The 27247-nt window shown below is 40.4% G+C and overlaps 1 protein-coding gene across 2 annotated transcripts in view; it reads left to right on the top strand.

Annotated features, from left to right (window-relative positions):
• Positions 1-1154: 1154 nt before the first annotated feature.
• LOC124162209 (glycine-rich protein 1-like) overlaps positions 1155-27247 on the top strand; it is an 83801-nt gene continuing 57708 nt past the window's right edge. For both annotated transcript variants that reach the window (XM_046538657.1, XM_046538656.1), the window contains exons 1-2: positions 1155-1289; positions 2169-2335. In XM_046538657.1, coding sequence (XP_046394613.1) covers positions 2225-2335 — 111 coding nt within the window. In that variant the 5' untranslated portion in view covers positions 1155-1289; positions 2169-2224. The remainder of the gene's footprint in view (positions 1290-2168; positions 2336-27247) is intronic.

Below are 27247 nucleotides of genomic sequence, written 5' to 3'. Positions count from 1 at the left end.
TTCAAAAAGAATGAGACCAAACGCGACGCATTTATGTCGATATTTTAGTTTTTTTTCAGTTCTAATTGATTGCCACTAAGTAAGTTTTCTAGTTACAACTAGACTACACCAATATTCAACATTGTCCAAAAAGCACACTTTTCAAAGAAACAAGCGTATCTTTAGTCCCCTCAAACAAGTGGAGACGGACTGGAAACGCTAACTGCCAATATCACGTAACTCTCCCGGCTTCACTTTGAAGGCAACGACGCACAGTGGGCTGAAATCGAAAAAAGCTGGCCAAAAATCGCTGTAGTCTTAAATATTGCTTAATGAATGAAACCTTTTGCGAATACGGTACTGTATGGACACGATGAAACTTATTTGGGATGATTTAGTCCAGAACATTGTTTAGGAGGGCAATAAAATTTAAAAATAGTGAAAAGTTATAAAAGCACGAACCATAGTTACTAGTGGCAAGTCGAATTTATTGACCCGGGAGTATCAATGGAAAAACAGAATTTCTCCTATTTTTAACAATGTTTAAGCTAAATAGTAGCTTTTCATAAAGTATGTGATGATTGAAAATTGCTATTGAGTCTTTTAAACCCGAGATTTTGGTCATTGAAGAGTAATAATAAAAATTAATACCATTGACAAATGTGCAAACAAGTACAAACAGCGTTACACAGGTTATAAACGAATTGAGGTGGGAGCTGCAGAAAAAAACGCGCTAGACTGAGATTGCTTCAGCAAAGAAGAATGAATACCTTTCAGAGCGACACGGGGAGCATCACATCCGGACCTCACTTCACGTCGGGGTCCAGCAGAAACGATAAATTACTGAAGATATTTTGCCTAACGGATAGATATAGGAATTCGTTTTTCCCCCGACCAATAGAGGGCTTCAGCAAATACAAGGCAGTCCTTCTTACGCCCCTCGCATTCATTCGTTTGCACCTCCCGCCACATTCCTATTGAGTTCGCTTGCATGTGGAGTGGTGCGTAGATTTAGACGAAGCCTTTATTCCATAGGAAAGGATCGGCCGATTGCCGTTACTGCATCTTCATTCACCTCTGATTGACCGCCTCCTCCCGTCGTCCCGTGGCGAGCACTTTCCTTCCACCCCCTCCCACGGCCTCCCCTCTCTTCGGTGGAATAAAAGCGAGAGCCACGGCCGACGTCTCTTACTCTCCGGCAGCTCTCCAAATACCGCACCTACCTCTCGCCCGCCCAGCGTCCTCCACGAGGGAAGGCTTTCTATTTAAGAGACGAGAGGAATCGCCCGCTGCGTCTCCCGCCCATCGAGGTAAGGATTACGTTTTCGGGAGAATGCTAGGAACGTGGCGATCAAGTGTGTGCTTCAAGAAGAAGTGGTGTGACTGGGGTGGATTATTAGTCTCATGTGGTGCGACAATGTTTTGGTGATGGAGTGTTCACGCGGGTGCCATTTCTATGGTGATGGATACGTGATCGTGGTGGCTGGCGGGACGCGGATCGTTCATTCGGATGATTCAATCAGTGATTCTCGGTGGATTTTCTTCCGCTTACTAGCTCATGTCGTTTCGCACGAGGAGAAATTTTCCAATCATCAACTGCTCGTACACCTGCAGATCTTTTTGAGAGTTCTCGCTAAACGTTTCGTTCGTGAGTCTCAAATCGGAAAAATATACATGATATATTGTTTTGAAGATTGCTTTCTTCTGGAAAAGTTAATAGCGGATTTAATAAACTGAATACAATTATTTCAACTTACTGAAAATATTGCTAAACTTAACCTTTCATCTTCAAAGATAGCTCCTCTATTAATACGACTTTTGTGTAGGAAACTAATTGAAAATTTCTCAGACTCAAAACATTCATACATAATTTAAGGAAAAATGTATATCTACTTCAAGAATTTCCGTGAAAACTGAAGATTTCTGGTGTTTAGCATTTATTACTTCCCTGTAACTTAACGTTCTTACAAAAATTCCCCAGAAATAAGATTTGGAAAACGACGCAAATTTGTGACGGTGACTGATTGGATACCTAACTGCGACTTCAGTGATCTAGGCTTGAATCCATTTCAAGTAGTTTTTCACAGCAATTTCTGGCTGCAGTGAATGTATTCATAATTGCAAATTCGCTTGAACATGCTGAGCCAGAGCTTTTTCTCACGACTGCCCCAATCCATTTCCCTTTGCAGGTGTACTGAGCGCGAATATAAAAGGAGTGAAGACAAACAGAGAAGAGTAGAGGGATATGGGGTCCTTACGGAGCCGCGCTCCACTGCTGTTGGCTTTGGCATGCTTCGTGGCCGCCGCACTCTCTTCCCCCGTCCCACACGAGGGAGGTGCTCCTGATGCTGTGAGGGTGAGTCCATATTCCACACTCGCATCGACTTAAAGCATGTATATACACACAGCCAACTGGAGACTTCAACGACCGACATAACACGACGACGAATAGTGGACAACTGCAGAGTTTCTTTACCAAAAGGTGAAAAGAAATTGAATAGGTACGAGTACATTTAATTCGATTCACAAGCCAAGGATCTGTTGTTTAGCGCAATATTTCCGATCGTTATGCAAAAAAGATCAATCATTCCTTTGCTGGTGTCACCATTGAAAGCAAACTCTTTATAATTTGTAGGAATAAACGCACTGGCAAATAATGCCAGATCAAACTGTTATGTACTTCAATAATTTAAAAAATATTATGAATAAATTTCTAAACAACTGGAAATTAAATCAGATTAATGCGATGGAAGTTAGTATAAAACATAAAATGATACCTAACTCCGAATAAATCGCAAAACAGGTTTATCTATTCTTGACATGTAACCTGTATGCCATTATCATAAGCTAACTTGTTAGAGCAGGCAGGATACAAACATGCAGAGAGATAAAACTCTGGTAATATTATAATATCATCAACAGCAGGCTTCAGGCTTCCAAAATCAAAACAAGCATTATATTTATCACAGGATAACTACCGAAATTCTTCATGAAACATAGAATGCCGGGTAGCTAACAATTGGAAGGAAATCCAAGTTCCCAACATATCCAATCCCTTTCATTTAACCCTTTCTAACTCAGAGCTGTTTCTGGGAGAAATTAAATTCATTTACATTTCGCCATTAAACTTCACAGCACAAAATAACACAATATCTTTCCTCTATAGAGATGAAAATGTACATATTATTTATGCAACTCAAAAGCAATATTATGTTAGGATGGGTTAATGACGAAGTATCAATGGCCAACTCGATAAAACGAGCGGCCAGATAAGCCCTCGGGACAGAAGATGACTCAACCATGGAAACATATTCAGTACTGGAAGGTTGACCCGATCAAGAGCCAGAATAGCCTTCTTCGATGCTGTAGGCTGGAAAAGAACTAGATCTTGCTTCAGCTTTGGAACATAAGCCAATTCCCACGAAGAAACATGCACAGTGACGAGAACGTTGCCAAAAAATTTATCAATTCATACCATCTATATGCGTTAATTCTAAATTGTTTCCAGGTATTCCAGCTAATTAAAATTGAAACATAAATATTCACAGGATTGATTTACGGAAAGTTAACACGCTTTTATCAAGCTCTAGAGTTACAATGCAACGTGATCGCTCTAGTGTTGCGTCAAAAGAGACCCATCATTAGACTCTCGATTTCTGGCTTGCATCTCAGCTGAAGGATACAACTATTCAATTTTATATAAAAACATAGAGTGCAAGATGATTAATTTACAGAAAATTAAAACACCTGCTTAAGTCATGAAACTACAGATGAATGTGATACCTCCAATTACGATGCCAACAAAAAATTATCCGGGTCGACCCATTTTTTGATGCTGACCTGAACTGAGAGCGAACTCGTAAGATCAGCAGTGACCGCTCAAGTGACATTATCATCATCTCCCCTCCCGCGAAAATCCGTCGCGACTGCCTCCTCGGCGGGCCATCACGCGAGCGCTTTCATAACTTTCATTTTCAATTCGCTCTCGAGTGGAGCTTACCTCGCATCGACGTGTCTTCCCTCCGAACGAAAGAAATCGCGCGCTTCCTTCGACGCACTCTGCGTCCGTCACGGTCACTTCCTCACTTACGGAGCAGAGGAAATTTCTCTGCGGATTCTCAGGCCGCTTCCCGATCCGCAGTTATGCGCTGGCTGCGTGAGAGGCGTTACGAAACGAATCGGAAAGAGCGGCGCGTATGGCTCGCGTTGACGTCTCCGAACCAACGCACCTCACCACCTTCGAAAAACAATTCTTGCGTGCATGCCTCCGTTTTTGGATTATTTCCGTTTTCATTTTTGGAAATAGATAACGATCTAGAAGAGATGTAGGGAGAGCAGGGTGAGGGGGAAAATATATACTCCCTCCGCGTAACAAATATAATTTTGGATTGGTTTGAATAAGGGTCGAGCTCACCGCCTAGTAATCCACACGGATTGCTGCATTTCATATATTCGAGGTATGCTGGCCAGTTTCTTTTCCAGAGCAAAGTATCATTTAGAGGAAATTTTCTTGATTTTCCCAAGTTAACATTCAAATATTAATCCAGAGATATTCCGCTAGTAGCCGAAGGCAAGTAGTCGCTCCATGTGCCAGACAACGATCTAACATCGACCGCGTGAACTTCCTATGTAAACGAAGGTTACCTGTCGCTGTTGTATAAATTATGGTATAATTAAGCTATAATGGTCATCTGACTGACATATCCTTTGTTAATGTAAGAAATTTTCACTCCCTGGAACCAAATTGCGCTGTTTGGGAAAAGATTCAAACGCCGTCAATGCCTACCAGTTGCATTGCGTTGAGAAGGAGCGTTGGCGTTCACAAGAGTCGCTTCCCCTCTCGGCTGGCTTTAACAGCCACTCCGTCCCCCCCTTCTCCCTTCCCCTCCCCTCCGATGGATGGACAACTGGAGCTTTCCCTTTCGAGCGCGGTCGGCCTCCTTTCTCCGAAGCGGCGGCACACATAGAGCGCTGTCGCCTCAGCTCACGACCTCGCCGCGCGCTCACTTTCAAACGCAGTGTAAACAATATACTCGAAGGGGTTGAAGATCTCTGGCGTTTTTCATTTTCCCGTTTCCGGATGAAACCGCGAGGCATTTCGCAGCCGGAACGGCTACGCGGTCAGCTTCAAAATGAAGTGCAATTCAAACAGCTTGCCCATTTTTATTGAATGAAAGATATTTTTTAAGCGGGAAGCTCATTTATTCAAAGATGGAACTTTTCTACAACTGGGAAGGGTACGGTTGAGAATTTGACATTTAAAAAAGCAGTTCGTTCATCATTTTTCGAGTTAAAACATTGAGTATATTAACATAATTATAACGCCAATGGGAACGATTCGGTGAAAATATTTTAAGAAATGAAATTTAAAGGGCTTTAGAGCGAAAAAAATGAGCCAAAGCATAACCTGAAGTATACGAGTACACTTCAAAGTACGTCTATCAGTATTCTCATTATTTGCCGAAAATGTCATGATATTCACAAGTAAACTATTTCACAGCAAATATATCTGAATTAAAAATGTAGATATTTATTGAAACATCTGTTTCATATCTCTAAAGCGTACGAACCATGACTATATCTTCTTTGAAAAAGTAATGGGAAACAGATATATTCCATTTAGATATCACTACATTTTCCTAATTTTTTAAGAATATATAGTAACTGTTAAAAATTAACCAATCAGTATTCAAGAATCATCTCTCATGATTATATTTTTAGTGAAAAATTTGCAGCTTTATAATTCGTAGGAGTCCGACGGGGACATGTCCACCCATTTGGCTTTCATCACCTAGTCTTAGTCATCTCGGAAAATGAGTTGCGATTTCACCGCTACACGACTCGCTTAGGTAACGCCCTGTGGAATATATTCTGGAGGGAAACAGAAAGCCAGCGATAGAATACTAAAGGCAGAACGTGCCTTCGGAAGGATTTTTAAACCGGAAGAAAGGAATTCCGAAGTCGGGAGATTCCCTTCTCCGGAACAAATTATGAAGAGCGTCATCGGAGGATAATCCCACAGAGCTCGTAAAGTAGTTACTAAAACATGGTGCGGCTAGTTGGTAGATGATTCAATTTTCGCAAGCATTCTAAGCATAGATCGTAACCTCAGAGTCGTGTCTTGCGGCTCCTAATGTAATTAGTGTAAATATTTTAATGGCTATAACATACATTCATTTATAGGATATTAGTGAAACGCAGTCGAAAAGACCAAAATCTCACAGAGACCTGGAAAATGTTATGTGGATAACATTTCTTGCAACATGTTTTGTTTTATATTCGAATTCTGGGATCATGTGACAATAAAATATCTCATTCATAACGTATTTACCGACGGCATTACTTGAAAACACTTCGACACTTTAGCAATACTTTAACATTGATTAAGCTATGAACTGCTAGAGAAGACTCGAAGGCTTCCTGCTACGCTCGTTAGAATGCTCGGGAAATTACGACCTGATAGATATGAGAGCGATAATAAGAATTACACACGCTCTTAGACACGCTACACATTCCCAGAGCTGACAAAATAGAGTTAACATGATGGAGATACTTTGGAGGGTTCGTTCCCTCCAACCCCCGATCAACAATTGAGCAAAGCGCGATTGGACTGAGGCGGCCTCGTCTCTCTCTCTCTCTCTCTCTCTCTCAATGAACGAGCACCGCTTTCTTTGTTGGTGTTCTCTAACACAAGAAACGGCTGTGCGCTGACACCCCCGTCACTGAGACAGTTTGAGAGGAAGGAAGCAGATTAGCATACAGATAGGGATTGGAGCAATAATAATGTTTCCAACTTCTGACAGCTCAGTGAACTACATTTCTCCCTTGAAGTAAATCACAACGCACATAAAGAACTCCATTGAATGTTAGCTTTTTTCTTCAAATTGACCGCACAATTCTATGGTTCTCATCTATGCAGTCTATTAAAAGGAAAAAACACCAAACTTGATGCTCACAAATAACAAACCACAAGTGTTTATATTTTAGAGCATTGAATACAACTTAAAAAGATCTCATCTCTAAGCTACATTACAAACTTATCAATGTACCACAAGTTAAACGCAGCAGGATAATTACCATACAAAATGCCAAGTAGGATATACATAAAGCTAAGCCAACCTAACATTGCAGTCATATATAGAAGCCCTTCATTCACATTAATATCTAGGATAAATATTAATATGTTTAACCGTTTCCGCTTCAAATACACATAAAATAACATATCGGCATGATATAATCAACCGCTTTAAGAGACATCAATAAGAGAAGGCTCACACAGTTAATATAGATGGAGAATAACAAATATAAATATAAAATAGAAATAGAATAACAAATAAGAATGTAGAGAGTTAACAGCATATTTCGCGGGTGTATTTTTAAATAAATGTTAGTCCAAAGTGTAGTTTTTTCTGTGAATGATAAAGTGTGATATAACCAACCCATCAGGCTCCTCTGAAGGTCAACAACTTGAGAGGCGTTCGAGCAGATTCTCAAGAGACGAGAAAGTATTTCGAAGGGAAAGCTGTGGGACCGATAAAAAATAATCTTAAGTTTTTCAATCAGACATCGGTGGATAGAAAGAACCGTGCGACCGCCAAAAAATAACTAATGGACGAAGACATAGATTAAAAAACGGTGGATGAAATGGCAAGAGGAGTTAAATTTGCGGAACGAAAATTAAACGACAAAGTCTAAGCTAAAAGGGATAGGACAGCGAAAGGGCAAAAGCTAAACGTAGGCAAGACGTAAGCTACACGACAACTTTTGACCTTCAACAAACGATATCCAGCCATCACAAATGAGCAGATATTTGAACATGAGCACTCCATTTTCACTTTCATTCACAACTCATGAAAGAATATCGCGCTATCTTTCGATAAGCATAATTAAACTTATAAGCAGCAAATTTCAGCCCTCTTATAAAAAGCAAATTAATGCTCCTGGAAAGCTCTTCATATAATTGTCCAACACTCACTCCGCTGAAGACCAACGCTCCACAAATATCACAGAAAATAATCGAGTCAACTAGCATGTATTTATAAGAATTGACTGAAAATTAAACTATGTTTTTCCACGTAAAATATTTATTACATCGCTACCATGGTTTCGACAGTCCGTGTCATGATCCTCAGGGGCCTTAGGATGAAACGAAACCACCGTAGTGATCTAATTAATATTTTTTGTGGAAAAACATAGTTTAATTTTCATTTAATATGGATAAATTCCGTAAAGTAACACCTCATACCATCAACTTTATACAAAAGAAAGTCGAAACTCGTGTTAGTTACACTTTTATAACTACAGAACAGCTGTACCAATTTGAATGATATTTGGTTTTTTGGATTTGGTTCAGCCCCGGATAACAGAAAAAGCATTTGAAAAAGTTAAAGCTTACAAAAAAAAGTAATCTTGATCTTAGAGTTATGTTTATAGGAATATGTTTAAGTAACACAGCAAAAGCTGTCATGCCGGTCAAAAATAGATGATTTGTTTTGTTTTTACCCATTTAATGACCTCGTAATAAGTTTCGTAGCAATGTTAAAAATATAATAATAGCTAAAAAAATTCGCGAAAAATCCACAGAGTCACAAAGATTCGCAATCCACAATTTAGAATGCTCGTGGCATCATATGCTCAGCAGTCCATGACACCATGTCCGGTTGCGTCCACAAAACATCCACAGGGGAGAATGAGCCTCGGTAGATTAACTGGCTAAAGCACTCGACCAGAAATCGGAGGGATCCGGGTTCGAATCCTCGTCAATGCGAATGATTTTTTCTCTGTGGATGCTTTGCACAATTTGTGCATTGTGGGTGACACCCGTAAAAGATATCACCGTGACTAGTCCCGATATACTTGAAAATAGCTAAAAATATTTTAAATATTACAAATGCCTAAAAATATTCTAATTCTACCTAATCCCTGCTCGAGTTTAGAGGTCAACAAATACGTCACTGCCGTGTGCGAAAACTAATCTCCAAGCAATTGTTGACTATCGGTAATGGCCGTGTTCCTGTCGACGAATCGAGCGAATTGCTTTCATTTCCTCGGAATTTTTGCAATTTCGTTTCATCGTAAGATTAGCTCATCGACAAAGCCTACCCAAACATGATTGATAGCTACAAAAATCACGAATTGGTGAGTAAGCGAGCAGTTTTGGTGGCTTAGAACGAAGATGTGGATAACTTAAACTTATTAGTTCTGAATCAAGTCGTTGGTACTCGCATTCATGCAAAAATATTGCGTAACAAGCGAAGACGTAGTCACCAACTATCCACTTGAATGGTTAACCATCCGCTTTACTTGTTCTTGTTTATTTAAAAAATGCTGTATACCACAAGGTGCTTGATTGATAGAGAATAAATCCAAATGTGTAGGGTACACCGGAGCACGTTTACGCAGTGCACTTTACCGAACTGAGTTATAACCAGCGCGCTACAAGGCATGGTATATTGATGCTGCTGCTTAGGGATTATTCTCAAGATATTTTAAGGGTTAGTGAAGAATCGGTCTAGCGTTGTGTAAACTCGCCGCAAGAACGAGACAAGTTTACGCAACAGTTTAGGACCTTAAACGATTTTTTTTACGGTTAACAACACAAATAGACTTGATGAATGGACTTGATTAACTACTTTATAAGACCACAATGTCTAAAATTTCCCAAGTTAAGATATAAAAATAAGAAAATTCATTGAAATAAAACCGCGTATACGTAACCCGGACTATCCTATGTAGACTGAACAAAGAAATGTCTCTCTAACATTGTAGCTTTAATGAATTTTTCTTAATTCATTATAATAATTCAAAATTTATAAAAACAGTACAGCATCTCTTTATTTACAAATGGTGTAACTATGCATTAACATTGATTATTAGGCGGTTGTAAGTTCGCCGGGTCAGCTAGTGAAGCATATATTGAAATTGTATTGAACGAAAGAATGAGTGTAGCCATGGGTGCAAAATGATTCAGGAACAAGAAGTATTTCCTGCCTAATGAGGATTCCCAGGCGCCCGAATGCCTTGAATTGCCTTAAAATTATCAAATCTATACCTCTATTTCATGTTCAAGACATTTAACGAAACTAAAGCAAGAATCTCCCGAAAATACTTTTAGTTGTCACTTATAGTACGTATAATCAGTGAAGGGAAAGGACAAAAAAATGGTTTTGACATTTGCACAAGTTTCTGAAACATGCACTAACGTGCACACTCATCAGCATAGCCGAATCAACATTGGTACTGCAGTAGATGGACCAAGAGTCATATTTTCAAGAAAGTGAGGAAAACTGGCCAACTCTCATCATTTCAGGTAGAAATTAAGCATTTCATGAACTTGCTGAAAATAAAATAATTACGCCATTAGTTATAATAGTTACTAGTCGAAGCTCCAAAGTCTTCTGCATTGCGATTTTCCGCTTAACACTTGGGAATCGAAACAAGCAATCACATGGTATTTCAAACTTAGCGTGTATTACACCCAAACCCGCTAGGCAACGTTAATACCTGCGCACGTAAAAAAGTACTCAAGTTGTAATCGACGCGAAAAAAATTAAAGGAACTGGAAATTGAAAGAGGTCAGTCATCATCAAAAAACCTGCTTCATAAATGTGATCTCAGTTGTTGGTTGTCATGATTAAGGGCCCCTGAAATCACGCTCTAACTTCAGGAATGAGCCAAATATGGTAAAAAATCCTCGCATCCCTACCAGATTCAATACGATCGCTTCCATCGTGATTGCAGCACTGGCCGAGCACCTAGCGACGAGTTTGCGGCAAGTACCACGGTAGAGCCCGTGGCAACAGAGTTTATAACTTAGGTAACCGAAACACACAGAAATAATCATGAACAAACTGAATGAAAATTTTGATAGTTCATTTGAAGTTTAATGACCATGGATCCAATGCTGCACTAGGAAATTAAGTTCTCGAAGTTATTCACGAATATACTGATGACAAAGATGGATATTAGAGATGCAACGGATATCAATAAGTGAATGAACGGGCTCACGAGTGAATTCACGATTTAATGAACTTCCGGCTCAATGAGCACTCATTACGGACGCATACTGCTGCCCAAACAATTATGAAAAAACGGCGTCTGATTTCTTGTGTTGACGTATTAAAAGCAGTGAATACTGCTGCAAAAAAAAACTATGGCAGCTATGAAACTACATGACTACATGGCGCGACTAGAGAAATGACAACTTTATCATAGAAATAGGAAAAAATGCTAAATTAAGCCATAATTATAGCTTAAAGTCAATTTTATGTGAAATAAATATACTTTGCATAAGCACACACTCCAATTTGACCACACCGACTCGAATTTTACCAACTCCGTCGCTTTGAAGAAAGCAAAAGCAAAGTGTATTCAATTCAAAATTGAAAAATCCCCTCCAACTCTTTATTCCTAAGGTTAAATGAAGTAAAGTGCCCACAAGAAATAGAAAATCTCATCACCTCAAGGAAAACAATGTTCTTTTGGGATCTGGGAATGAGCAGGGTGCTTAGTTTAGTCACTTGATACCGAGTCTTCCAAAATTCCACGCTCATCTCCAAATATAATCGCACTTCTCTATATTTAATACGGTTATATATAAAAAAGTATCCACTGATACCGAAAATTATTATTAATCAATGTCTTACACGTTGTTTGTGCACTTGTGCTCTTACCTAAAAAATACAAAATTTGCCCCATATTACATTTTCTATTGACTTTTTACCAAACAATGGCTTTGCATTTTCATTGAATGTCACTGATGTTCATTTTAAAATGTAACGATCTAGATGCAGTATACTGAATTCATATGAATATTAAATATTTGGTATAATGTGTGGAACGCATCAATAACTTTCAAATCCTGAGAATAGACCATCTAAAATACGCTGCGGAAAAATCCATCTATTAGGATCAACTAAAATGTATTTCTTGAATTTTTTTTGTAACCACCCCGAAGTATAATTAGATATAAATTTTTAAGCCAAGACGCCTTAAACAGTTAATAAATCGATAATTCTTCACCTAATTAACAACTTCTTTTGTTCGTATGGTAGAGTAAAAAGCCTCGAGCCCGTTCAAATATGTATATTATGTGTGTTTCCGAGTCAAAAGAAAAGGTTTGGTAAAGTGCCACTCGGAGAACAAGAAAAATGCGGTGAAATTCCTTATTGAACACAATATATATTGTACACGAAGAGAATTTAACAAAAATAGGTTAATGTGAGGTATGGCATTTGAATTGGGTGGCCAACGGCCGGGGTCAGTGAGGGAAGGTTCAAAGGGTTGAGAGAAGCCCGGCGTCGGAATTAGCCAATGGCAAACGAAAGGCTGCGAGGGCAGAGCGTTACATCCGGCGAATGCATCCTTTTTGCCCTCCACGAAATACTCAAACAGCCAGACATGCTGCCCTGGTAGTCCCTGAGAAATCCCTGCGACGGCCGGGATTTGAACGAGGACGCCCTGGGTGAGATGCCACACCCTGGCCAACACAGAAACCCGCTCCCCCCCCCCGTGAAGTGCACACACCGAAGAGGAGAAATGAGTGCGTCGCGCATGGTCGTATTGTGCACCACGCCTAAGAGGCCCGCCCACCCCAACCACAAGAGAAGGCTCCTTATCCTTCACGGCTCTGGCGACGCACACTTAACGGGAGAGGCTGACCGCGGCGCGCGCATTCTCACTTGTATTCGCAAACCGGTCTGCACATGAGCAGAGCAGGCAGCCCCCCTAGTCGTTGCCCAACTGCCGAGTCCAGATCTGGGTCACACTCTGCAACGGACCTCCGCCTGTGGGGAGGGAGAGCACAGTTTGCGGCAAAATGATCGGAAAGACAGAGTGAAAAGTGGGGCGCGAACGAGGGTGATTCATAATTAGACGCATATTCCCATTTATTCGAGCACCGCACGATTAGTCGAATGAAGATTTCTTTCACTTCCATGTCTGTTTACAATCCTACAACGAGTCACGAACGAGAGGGTTTTTAAGAGAACGGTTTAGAGGGGTGAGAGAGGACGAGAGGAGAACGAGAGGGAAAGTGACATGGGAAAGACGGCGCGACGTCTTCGAAGAATATAAAATAAGAGAGGGAACACTCAGATTAGCAAAATTCTCCGACACGAAAGCTTTGTTAAAATTGTAATGGAATGCAAAGAGGAGGGTAAAACCATAAGTGCAGATCTAGTCCGGACGACAAGGATCAGTTTTTGAAGGGGCAGTTGGATGCTAATCGTACAGCACGGATATCTAAGCTGAGGTTGAAGCTTAAGATTCACTGTTAAGGATGCTATCGCGAGTCCCTACTCCCTAAACTGATAAAGTTCGCCACGGAATTAATGTCTCCCGCACAGCAAGGCTCAAGGATAATTCCCTCATCGCGCCTCGTCCTTTCCTCACGTGACTCGCCAAATTTTCTTGATAAAATAGAAAACAACGACCATCTCTTCTTTTATTAACTCACGTCGAATTTCGCAGGAGTTTGGAAACATATGAGGTGAATTTTACCCAGCCTAAAAGATATTTTTTAAATCAATAAGTCTAAATATTGAATTCTATTATCGCTATTAATTATCGTCCCCAAACCTTTTACATTGAAATATTACTACAAACCATGAGGGGGTACAAAATCTTCCCAAGAATCTCATTAAATTTTGCAATTATCCACTGATACCTTAGAACACGAAAAATAACCATCTTTTACGACCAACATGCCATACAAGCCTCGATTAATTTGGTGGGAAGAGACTCAGTGATGCCTCATGGACGAATGGCGTCATAGGCGGATTTATGGACGGGGCATGGGGTACGTAACCCCCCCTAACGCTTAAAAAATAAACAAAATTTTTTGTGCTGTTATCATTATTACGTTGATTTTGTTTTGTATAAGAAGACCGCTTATAATATTTAAGTACAAGAGGACCGCTTGCCACTCAGACCCTTTTGCCCCCCCCCCCAGAAATAAATCCTGGATCCGCCCCTGGATGGTGTATGTGATAACTTTCAGATAAGCCAAATTGAGCAGAGTGTAATTTCGAATCAACTGTCGCACCACAGCGTAGAATAGGTATTCAATTACGTGTTGCACTGTTTGAAGTCTAAAACCGCCTCCATTAGAAAAAAATTACGACATATAATCCATCATTGTATAATTAATAGCTCCTTTCTCGTAAGCCTAACACGGTAATGATATGTCCTAGGGTAGTTTCTACTCTTAAATAAGTTAATACGCCGTCAGCTATTAGACCTCAGAACAGTTCATGCTGATAAAGTATAACTGCGATAAAACCTATCCCTATGTAAAACTTGATATTGAAGTAGTACGATCATATCACGCAAGTCCCACTTTCATTTGGAGTTAGAGTGGTATTTGTGCAATTATTTGGTTATGCAATAGCTCAGCTCACAGCTCGTAATCTTAGAGTTTTTAATCGCCTAAAAAGCGGTGATAATGACTGTTTTTCTTGGGATGAAAGAGAAAGTATTAAGGTGGATTGGGTGCATTTCGCAAGTACTGATAGATGGGAAAACACGTGGTGGTGAAATAATCGAGAGGGCATGCACCAACGCACAAACATCATACCCGCGAAGAAAAAAGTTAAGCGACGGTCCCGTTGAGAGCCATTGGAAGCCACGAGCATAGGTTGACCTCTTGCATTGATCAGCTGCACATTACTCACGAGACTTGATGGTGGGAAGACACTGGCGTAGAGAGAGAGAGAGAGAGAGAGAGAGAGGTCATCAAAGGGAGCGTGGCGAAGGTGGCGGTCAAAGAAGCCACGTAATGCACGGAGGGTAGAGCTCACCCCATGCCAAGCCACAGGATTTCACAAAGTCAGTTCCCTTCCCTGGGCCGGCTCGCAATTGGAGGATTTTTCTTCGGAGGTGTCCGATCCGGGATGTGAACTCGAGACCCTTGGATCAGCAGCGCTCACCACCTCTCCCCATGTCACTTTCCTTTCCATTCAATTCAATAATAAGTTTATTTCCAACGCTGCCAGTGTAAATGGATATTTACATAGCATTTTATAGTATAAGATACATTTTACGGCATTATGGAGATAATATAGAGTGCTTTAACCTGGGGTATAAGGTTTTTTGGCACCTAATCAAGACACTGAAGCTCATCAACACTCGCTGTACGACAAATAGTGAGGTTACACCGTGGATAAGGGAAAATTACAGATAGATAATTTATTCACAAACCTTCCATTTCATTGAAGAGAGGTTTTTTACCAAGCAAGCGATGATAGCACGTAAAGTGAACGAAAAGTGCCGAATGTCAGAACAAAAGTCAAAACAGTGAAAGGTTTAAGATAATTCCTTCAAGAAACTTTCCGGTGAAACTATCATCGGTTCTTGGAAACATAATCACAGATACACTATTAGTGTCTGTTTCACGAATACTCAAATTTTATTAACACTATTTCATTCTCAAAGTGATTGATGACCTTTTGGAAATGACAGAGTCGAAACCTGGCCATTTAAATATTTGTGGAACATACAATATTTGTGATTATATTACCTGTTATATACAGTTCCACTAAATATCGTCAGCCACCCTTAATTTGAACTTGTTCAGGTGTCCGGAGATATCAGGTATTTTTACCAGTTACCAGATGATAATGTGGCAATGGAAAAGAAAGCAAGCGATCCCTCGTTATGAAACCCGTCCCTTTGAACGTCGGGGTTTTCACAAACCGTTCCAGTTTTCAGCGACGATATGTCAGCCTTGATATTTAAATTCTAAAAATATGTCTCGATAGCGAAGAAATAGGTTGAAAATAATTTTTCTGCTAATCCAATAAATCGATCCGCATCTGGATAACCGCGTACCCTTGACCTCCATTATAATGACTGTGGCGAGAATATCATTTGAAACCTACCGAGTCGGATATACGGTTAGCCGTGAACCGGAATGGTGTGGTGGCAAGAGATGACCACCCACTGAGGGGTCTTACTTTCAATCCTGGGGGTGAAGGAAATTTTTCAGTGACGAACTCATGTGCTTTGCACTACATCTGTCCGTCGGATGAGCTGTAAAGTTGTAATGCCTATGGCGCCTTTGCTTAGGAGTAGGATACTGAAAACGCCGGGTTTCTCTCCAACCTCCTCCCCTACACTTTCATGTTTCGCAAATAAAGAGTTTTACGCATTTTATGTCTTCTTTTTTCTTACCTTCGATTTTCATGCACTGGGTTCCATTATGTATTCCTTCATTTTTTGAATCCAAGACAACCATGATCTGTATTCCAACGGTCCGTCCCGATGAGAATGAATAAACGTCATTAAATCTCCTGACTATGTTGCCAGCAGTAGGAACGAAACGTAGAGCAAAGCAAAGCTCTCTACACGCAGTAGGACACCCGAAAATGGACTAACCTATCTAGTGCTTCCAATCGATGCGAAAACCAGAAAAAATATAAATGAAGTCGATTTAAACTTGGTCTGGTGGAATTCAAACATATTTTAAATTACGCGTGATAGCAATTTACCAATAACATATTCATTTATATTAAAATACATTTACACTTTATGAAAATATGAAATGCATTGAAACGGTCGTATAAATAAAACTTTTTGCGGAGAATTGGTATGAAGTTTGCAAGCGACGTTCAATATCCTCTATTCAATAGCCTACTAACAGCCTAGCATAGTCGGCCATTTTCACCTGATGCCATTATATTATGCCAACCGATAACAATATTTCGTCAGTCCTGGAGCCTAAGATGACTTCCATTCAGCCATTTGACGGATGTTTAGCAATTGTTGAAATAGCTGGCCCGTCGCCACTTGCGTTTCTTCATCGAAAGCACCTACTGGCCATTTCATCTCTCTCAACGGTCCGTCATCGCCATGTGTCGCAATTGATTGCAGAGCTGGCAGGAAAAACCTCTCCTAAAGACGAAGAATAAATCCAATCATTTTACGATGGATTCGGCCCACTTTGAATGGAAAGCGCTATTAATGAATAAGAGGCGAAGCAGCAAATGTAATCTCGCTCCACCGCGGAAAGCTCAGAGTTAGTGAAAAAGATATTGTCGTTGGTAGTCTCCCAACAAATGTGTGACTTTAGAAACTCTTCGTTAATATCTCAAGTTTGATGCTAACAGCATCTCGCTAAACTTGGAACATTTGCACCAAAACACCTGATAAATCATCTGAGCTACCTAACACTTTAAGGAATATATATTTACAAAACCAGCTTGAAAAACAAGCATCAATTAAGGCCGAAGGATGAATAAAACCGTATATTCCCCGTCTATTCTAAATCATAATAAATAAATTATATTATTCAAAATTTTTACTCACTACCAGGCAAAGGCAAATGAAAGATTTCAAGTTAAAATAAAAAAAATTACTATTATAAAGAGGTGCTATAAAAATATTTCGATGATATCTAATGCCAGTGTGCACCAAATTCCTTCGAAATCTTTTCGGAAATTCTAAACAACTAAAATATGAGGGAGAGTCAGCATTTAAATCGGAGATAAATTTTTTGGAAGAGAGGCTCAGGAGCAATGAGTAACGATCACGGAAACTTTGAATAAGGATTCAGAGAACCTGGTACATTCCATGCATTCGCACTAATGGAATTTTGAATCGCGTATGACGAAACTAATCATAGGATTAAACGTCGAAAACTATATTTGTTGAACGATTTTAATTTCTCCTGGTGAATTACGAGTACATTGAGGAACTCTTCTCGAGCTTTCCACCAGGTAAACTCAGTCGTATAGGCCGACGTTTCCGAAGACGACATATCTTCCATTTTCAAGGCGTGTTACTCTAAGTTACGAAGTCCAATTTCACACTGAACCGATACGACCGTTTACCGAGGACAACAATACGGCTCAGGTGCCGTCCGATTGGCTGTAGGTCTTTTGAAATTCTTCACGTTCTCCCCTCATGCTTTTCATACAGCTGATTACAGGTCTCCATGCATTGCTAAGATGAAAGCCGGTGTCCTAATTGAAATTTTGGGGATTGGGGCGGATCTCTATTGCTTCCTTAATTATGCGGTCCCAGTAACGTTGTTTCTTTGAGGATTCTTGCATATCCCCGTCTTCATTAATGCTGTGTTCCACCACAGACGACTTTTCTGGTTGCGCTAATCTGAAAAATCTTCGGTGTTCTTTCAGCCTCGTCTCAGTCGTTCGATCCATCTCCCCCACATATATTTTACCACATTCACAAGGAATCTGATAAACCCCTGGTGTCTTCATACCGATCGGATCTTTCGCCCCCACCAATCGGTGCCTTAATTTAAGAGGTAATAGAAAAATTCCAGAAAAAATTGCTACAATTTCCAAGGGAATGAGAGTATTGAATAAATAATTTTTTTGAGAAATGGAGTAGAATTTGTCAATTTTATTTCATAAAATTAAGGATATAAACAATATTAATAAAAAACATGGAGTAATTGAAAGTGCGAAAAGCATTAGCGCATCATTGGGGCAAAACCTTGGTCCGAGGGAAGGAAGACAATAAAAGATGTGCGATTATTCGGCAAAGAGTGAGGAAGAGATTTATGAAAGCGGTGGAGTTGTAGATCGACGCGAGCACGAAAGGTGATGGAGGTCGGTAAAAAAGAGAAGGGTTTACGCATCAGATGGTGCGATTCATGGAGATGGAAAAGGAGGATAGAAACCAGCGGCGGCGGCTCGCCTCTCTCCACTTGAAAATGATTTGCTCGTTTAGCATTCTGGCAATAGAATATATTAGGCCAGACCACGAATTGGGATGTCTCATTTACATTTTACACCTCGTGATCGAAAAGTTAGAATCCAGCAGCTCCATCTGGCAAAGTTTACGAAGGAAAAATGTAGTAGCAATAATATTTTAGATTTCATTTTGACCATTTTGGCAGAACATCGAAGATCTGAGATTTTCACTGGGAATGAGATTTCTTACACGAAGACATTTGCGCTTAATCCCTGCATATTTTACAGCAAAGTATTTATCACCACGGGAATTAATATTAGCGTCGAAACGGTCTATTTCTGCCGGTAAAGGGCAAAAAGCCTCTGCGTGCAAGATAAAAATGAATTTTTGCATAAATTGGTCATTATCTCCTCATTATACACAGATCGTCAATTTTTATTATGTGAACACATTTTTCAAAAATTTGTCCATAGTTGATTGCTTGTCCGATTTGTCAGTATTTAAAGTACCTCCACACATATCCGTTTTCCTTAAGTTGAAAACATTAAGAGAGTTAAAGTTGAAGTAGCAGCTCCTGTTCGTCTCGAAACAATTAAGGTCAAGGCAAAGTGGAGATATCTGACAGCAGAGCTCGTCAATCCAGTAAGACAAGGAGCGGCCAACGGGTAATTGTGGCGCAACGGAGTCCGTTCGCCTCCGAGGGAACCTTCAAAAAACGCCATCCGGTTTCGAGCCAACGGGAGCTGACTGACCTATCGCATTGGCCCACTCCCAGCATTTTGGGATGCACAGCTGAGGAGGTGGTGAGCGACGTGCACTGGTGACTGCTCAGACAGTACACATGCAAAGAATCCGACGGAGATCGGGATGTTTGAAAGCGATTAGAACACACCTCAAACGTGATTGCGCATTCGTAGCGTGCATGAAGTACACTGTCGACCCTGCGGAGGAAATAGGAACCGCCGTTGTACACATCATATCGTTTACCTGGTGCTTTCCGGAGTCTCAGTTGAAAGAAATGCTCTCGAATCGCTCTGACCGCGTGAGTTGCTTGTTTACTGTAGACGTTTCCACCAGCGACTAGTTGGCCTTCATTAGGAATACTTCGAGTCGCTCGTCGAAACGTATGTAGTAAAGGAGAAACTCACCCGGTGGAAGACCCGAGAGCATATCATTCAGAACTTTGGAATAGCGCGAGTAAGGAATTTCGGAATAGGCGCAAAATAGCAAAACCATTGAAGGAGATCGCAGAAATGTTGAAAATGGAGGAGGACGTCGATAGCACTCTCGCGAGAGTTAATTACGTGTCAGTGTGTGCCAGGGGCGCAGCTGAGAATTAAGGCTAGGGAGGGAGGGGGGGGTTTAGACGCCACTAATACTGGAGGATTGAGGGGTATGGAACACCGGCCAGGGTAAGCGGGTGGCCCTTTTCCTCCAGAAAAAAAAATTAAGGCAATTAGTTCAAAATGGTGAGTTTTACGGCTTTCTGAGGGATATTTTATTAATCCTTACTCTAGTATAAAGGTAATATTAATCCAATTAAGTAAAATGGATTGAACTTAAAAAAATTTCTGAGCTCTGGGGTGGGTTTTACCCCCCAAACCCCTCCTTTCTCGCTGCGCCACTGGTGTGTACAGTCTTTAGACCAATTGTCGCCAGAGCTGCCCCACAACCCCTCCTAAGAGTTCTTCCCACTCGGAATTTTCTACACTTCAAAACAATGGTACATAAGCAAGTGCATTGGAGAGAATCTTCAAAACCTGTTCTCTGCAATTGTTTACGGAAATACATCATAGAACCAAGATAAGGATTTTCAATATATCATTGCATTTCATCGCCCCATATGCACAGCCGATTGTATCACAAGAACTAAAATATTATAGAAAATTATATAGTCGCGAAATATTATAGAAAATTGTCTTTTGAAATCAAACTCATTTTGCACAGTGGTAGAGATGGGATAGACTAAAATATTCCAAAACGATATATCTTGGTAATAAGTTTTATAGTACTTCAATTTTTACAGTAGATGCATCTTTTGGAAAATTGCTAGATAAAAAAATGATCAATAAATCTACTCACGTGTTTTTTAAATATCATCGTTGAAATATATCAAGTTTATTAGTTTTTCTGCATGAGGTTATTGTAAGTTTGTTATATAAAGTTTTAAATTGCGACCAGAGTGTCCTTCCAGCAGAGAGCGGTGAACGTAGATACCTATTCTGTGTGAGCACCGTGAGCTTGCTCAAAATAGTTGGTGGGCCCCCATGATGGCGAGGGGAAGGAGAAGCTGACGCAACAACATTGGCATTCCAACTTCTTTCACCTTCTTTTTGCCAAATTAATCGTCCAAATAACATGTAAACAAACTCGCGCCGACAGTGATACAGTCTGCGCACATATTGTCTAATTTACACGATAATTATATTCACTCAAACCTATTACTCTACCAGAACATCCTCATATATCAGCACTCATGAAATGAAGTGGTTTAATTTTATTATACCCAAATAATTAACATCAACAGCATCAAAACAGACCAACTTAAGATCAGCCTACGCAACCGGAATGACTTTCCGAGACCTCTAGCCCGATCGACTTGTATCCGGTCGGAAAGCCTTTCTTGAATCGATAGGAAGCACTCTGAAACGCACGGATTGTCTTGCTGGTAGTACCTGTCGTAGAATCCATGTCAAGTGCCCCGATCCGGGTGACTATGAAAGACCCTCCAGCCCCTGGATTCCAATTGAGCTGCCAAATCCATAATAAATGTTCAGAAGCCATGGAGTGATCCACTGCCAATAACGACCTTGTTTACGTCATAATCCAATGGCAATATTCTGTTTCTGATTTCATACTGAGGGTCCTATTACTCCATTATAATTTCATGTATGAAGGGTCTAGCCACCCAGTGATGACAAACCCTTTGGTAAATATTGCACGACGAGACATTCGCACATCGGCCGGGAAAACAATTATCGATCGCATCAACCTGCAGATTTTCAGTGCGGTCTCTCAAGACGAGGGGGTCACAGCGCAGAGGAGACGCCGTGGAGCGGTTAGTAATTTGAGCTGTTGATTCATTGCCATGGTGAGGAGGACTTCTTCAAGGGCCGTCATGTAAGGTGGCATTAGAGGGGGGGTGAGGAGGGCGTAGAAACACTTTCGCGCAAAATCGCGGACTCAAATCTGCTCGCCGCTCTCTTCCTTCACTCGCGCTATCTGTTGGCACACCCGGATTCGCCGGAAACGTGATACTCAGGTCGTCTCACTGCACACCGTTGGTGACCTTCCGATTGGTGGATCACCTGATGACGACCACTTGTATCATCGCCGTCACGAGTTATTTCCAGCTTTGTATTTTAGTGCTTGCATGACCTGCTGCTGAGCAGTCGATGATGGAATGGCGGAATGCGGTGGCTCACATCTGCACTGAGCCAAAATGCTGAGCCTGGGCATGAGCAGAGGCTGGCTTTCTCAAGTGGCCGTGCCTTATACCTTCTCTTGAACCGCCGCACCCACCTGGGTGAGGCGTTTTTTCCTAAGGAATTCTTTTTTTGGGGTCACCCGCTATGGCGAGCAGGGCCAAACGGCGGCGGAACGAACGGAATAAAAAAGTGATGCAGGGGTGGGTGAGATGGTGGGGGGGGGGGGGTGAGGTGGTGGGCGGGGAGCGCGTGATTGTTTGCGAACGGAAAAGAAAGCACGCGTGAAGTCTTCTCGGGGCTTCAACCATGTTTCTACGGACGACTCGCCAATCTCCATCAAGGTGAGGCGATGGTCGAATCAATCACCTGTGGGAACTTAGGTGATTCATAACGGGAAAGAACTACATAACTAGATGGAGCAGTGCTTTGATTTGAAGTTAGCAGGTTCTTCGAGGTGGATGCCATCATTGTAATTATAGGTAAAATGCCGTTTCTAAATGGGAAGCAAGATTCCACTTGTGCATTTCACACAAACACTATACTCCCGACCATTGTTTCGACAACATCATATCCGTGCCTGCCAACCCAAGGGTCGCGGGTTCTAGTCCCGCATGGTTAGATTGCCTCTATTCAGGGCATGGGAGTTTGTGATAGTCCATCGTTATTGATTGTTGAAATTCCATGATTTACATAGGCCTTACATGCTCTGTTTTCAGCAAGGTGGATATAAATAAAAAATTAATTTCTCATTCCCCATTGAGTATACGAAGCATTTATGGACATTTGCCAGTTTTCATCATTGTGTAAAACCGGTGACGTCGAAACGTGTCATCGTGAAGTCCTTATAAAATGGTTGGAGGGAGGGAGGAATATGTATCATTTACTCGCTTCCCGGTTGCTGCTGTCGAGAATGGCATCGCCCTCTATCCTCCAGTTGAGTAACTAGGCGTCAGAGATAATGTTGGACAGCTCGGGGGAAATGGCACCCCTTCCCCTCACCCTCAGCTCAGCCCACATAGCAAGTGTAAACAGGAGCAGTTTTTGATTTCTGCGCTTGCGACCTGGATTGAAATCGATACTTCGATCGATCTGTTTATCGTTGTAAAGCAAATTTACAATATGCTTATTGTATGCAAAAATTGTTTCTTCACTTTTAATGCCTGGTTACTCAACTTTTGCTTTCTCTGATGTATCATTTTACTCCAAGACTACATACCTAGAAGCATATGGTCTAATTGAAGCATCTTTAGGTTAAAAAAAGACTCGTATCGTGAGTTGGAATCCTCTATGTAGCACCATCTACATCTCAAAGTGGTCTGCTGGGTTGAAATCGTTCGATGGAACGGTAAAAAATGTGGACTGGCTGGAATGTGATCATATCTTATTCACATGCGATTTGAACCAAGACAGTCAGCTCCCAAAGCTCATGGTGATATTATGAGTTGTGTGGTTATCATGGCTATATATTTGATTTCTTTAATTGTATTTTGACCATGTTACCAACCTTTGATTGCATTATAACCACGTGCTTATCTTACGACCCTCACAACAAACGCGGAGGGACGCTCTTCTGTCGCGCCCGTCCCAAATAACTCGATAGAGCCTTATAAAGGCCGTCTCCTCGCGTTGCTTCCTGCTTTCGAGAACGTCTGAGGTGAACTTCTGAGGGCAATATGTGCTTGTAAATACGGCTGAGAGTGAAAGCTGGAAACGGCGATCGCATCACGAGCCCCAGATTCCAAATGAAATTCTCGGAGAAGCAATTAAGGGGGTTGCCTCCGATAGAGAAGACGCCAATTGAGATAAATGCGAATAGATTGCATCCCTATTCATCCATGACACACGTGCATCGGGTAAATTGATTACGCAAAGAGAGGGGAATAGATATTTGCCCTCAAATATTATAGGTACGTTGAACTCTTATTGAAATGAAAATTCTAATATAAGAGCTACTTATTCAGAAAAAAACAATAACTTTCTGTCTATTTATGGAACAGTGAATCTCAGTAACACACAGCATTTGAGACTAAAATTATTGAAAAGACAAAATTATTCTTTGGCTCAACTAATGTTTTCGGATTACTCTGGTATCTTAAAAGCATGGACTTCACATTTTTCGTTCCAAGGGCTCCTTCATTTTACCTGAGCCTTTAAATGACTACGTGAGCAAGAGACTTCGCACGCATTCACGGGCACGGGTAAAAATTTATATACACCAAGGATTAAAATCGCCATGAAAAAATACTTGGCTTAGCCGGGTTTCGAACATGGATCTTTCGATTGACCGGCGATTGTGAGATCCGCGCTTAAATCCCAGTTAAGCTAAATATTTTTTCATTGGTATGTATACTTCAAAGAGCGATTTTTGACAACAACCAATGAATCAATTATTTTACTAACTAACTGACTTGACGCCGAGCCAAAAACGCTTGGATAAAATCAAGATTAACGCCACATTTGATGTATTGCCTGATCAATTCACTTCAAAATAAATCGGACGATGATTTACTGATTGCAACAAAACTGTTTTGCACAACTTCTTACCTACGTATTTATTCCCGAGCATTCAGATCAGTTGTGGCTCTCATTTAATGGTGTGTGTCCAAATTGAAATTAGATTACTGGTAGACGTTTTTCATTTTATTCAAACGCTGACCAAGGTTTTTAAACACGTCATCAATTTTTATCACTATTGCAGTGTCCATTTTCTGGAGATGTACAAAAATATACATAAAAAATGTATCTATATATACAAAAAAACTTGCAATGGCATTTTTAACGTAAATTTTGAGTGCATAGAGACAAAGGAAGGCGGGAAAAAATCTCAAATTCCTGTCATAAATCAATCTCGTATGGAATTTCATAACAACCAATGACTAGCGTATTGTAAACATTGCCAATACGGGAAATAATAACATCATTGTGAAATAAACACTTAGAAAATAGTGAAATTGGGCACATTGGAATGTAGTTAATGTGTAATTTAATCATTTTAATAACAGCTTACCTCTCAAGTTTCGGCAATTAAAAATCCTGGTTTCCACGCATTCATGTTTAACCAAGCAATTCTAATCAATTCGAGCCAAAGCAATCATTGTTTCCTTTTCAAAGACGTGGGAAAAGTTTCCATCTGCTCGTTGCGACAGCGGGCGCTACGAAGAAGCCCTCGTCAGAACATGCGTGGAATAAATACAGAAGACGGTCGGTGCTGCCCGAAAGACGCGTTTGAGAGCAGAGGAATCGTGCATTGTTCGAATAAGGAGCAAACGGAAAGGATGAGGCCAAGTTCAGGGAGATTCAACCGTCAAACTCACGAGGAATGCACTAACTAGCTGTACCCTTAAGTGGTGGTCTTTGAAGCCGGCATTTTAAAAAAGTTATCAAAGTAACTGAATTATTATGAAAGTTATTAATTATTAATGAGGTAACTGTGCTTGGCATGTATGCTTGTTGTGTGTGTGTTGTAAATTCTATGAGAGTTATTTTGTCCTCAATAATCCTTAGTTTGTAGCCCTAATGAGGGAATATACTATTTTGCGAAATAACTCTATTACTCTGAGATGAGGTATTTTCATTATACTGACCGAAACCCCTGATCCTGAATGAATTATTAAGTAAGCTGTTCTGTTAAAAACAAGGACTCTGAACTTTACTATGGTCACGGTATCGGTCACTTTTTCGAAAGATTTTCAGTCGTATTTAATATGGGCTTGCTAATCGATAAAATTTCTAGCGCTAATTGGCCCATCTTGTCGGATAGCAATGGGTAAGGATGGCACTCTTGCAGTAAAATCTTATTGAATTTAATTTTTATTCGTAGCCATGAACAGCCGCAACATTTATATGATATACAATCAGGCCCGTATGTGAATTGTGGAAAGTAGTTTAATAATATGCGTGCACTCAAGCGGTGTTCTCCTATATCCAGAGAAGCTGTGGAATGTTCTGTGTCGACGCTTAGCTCCGAAGTCTCTTCTCCTTTCTCAAGGATAACTCGAGGCGAGGAACTATTTACTCAATCATCCGCGAAAATCACTGGCTAGAACGATGCGATCGGCCAAATATACTATGAAGACCCGCGGAAAGTATCGGTATGTATGCCGATAGAGCAAACAAAGGTTAAAGTTCACTCTTAAAAATAATATGGTGATGTCATTAGAATTCACTGGGGTCAATGTGCACATGCCGCACGTGAGATGCACCGCCTAGTGATGGTAATTTGAAGCAAATCGGTTCTCAGAACGACTAGATCATGAAGCTGATAGCCCATTCGATCGACTTTTGGGATAGCCGGGTTCAAATCCCGGTGAGGTCGCGATTTTTTCACTGCGGATTTTTCTCATGGTTGCACCTGTGCGCTGCATTGCTTATGAAACCGCTTGCATAAGCAATAATTAGAAGACTCATTTACGTGTTTAATTCACTGCAAGTTTGAGTAATCTGTTCATCACCGTCCTTTGCATCTGAGTGCGAGGCCATCGGCAATTAACCCAATGTTGCTTTTAAGTAACATCAAAAATGTATACACTTTCAGCTCTATTTGGTAAAGATTTAAACTACGCGCTCTTTTGTGCTGTAAAGTTCAACGGCAAAATATGTAGCAGCCTCCATAATTATGATCAGGTAGAAAATTTCTACGTTTTTAAAATAATGTCTTGAAATTTAATTTCTCCAAGAGCTTTGGGGTTAATATAAAGGATTAATGACTGTAATTGGAGGGTGATTACTGTCCACGAGGATGGTTTCCATTTTGATTTTTTAACATTTTTTAAAAAATCAATAACTTTTGATAATTTTACTATAAAGGTAGCTAATAAAAATCTTACTTAACCACCAAACATGGGAATGAAATCTAATGTAAAAATAATAATTAAGATTTTTTTGTAACGCTCAAAGTAAGGCATCATTTTTTCGTAAATGAACAATTGAGTAGATATAATATAAAACACACCCAACTAGAAATATTTCTCATCTCAATCATCAAACCTATTCATTTTTATAATAATGAAGCTCATAAATTAATTAAAAACAAATTCAACAGAAAAAATATCGACCTCGCCTCTGTATTTAGTTTATGGAGCTCGTGAATTCTGTGAAATTTAAAAGTGTATTTCCTAAAGCCAATTAAAATAGGTATCTATATCTCCGAAACAGTTTTTCTGTTGGCTTGGCAACCACCATCA

This window comes from Ischnura elegans, chromosome 7 (assembly GCF_921293095.1).
Source record: "Ischnura elegans chromosome 7, ioIscEleg1.1, whole genome shotgun sequence".
Taxonomy (NCBI): Eukaryota; Metazoa; Arthropoda; class Insecta; order Odonata; family Coenagrionidae; genus Ischnura; species Ischnura elegans.
This window is presented reverse-complemented; position numbering and strand designations above follow the sequence as displayed.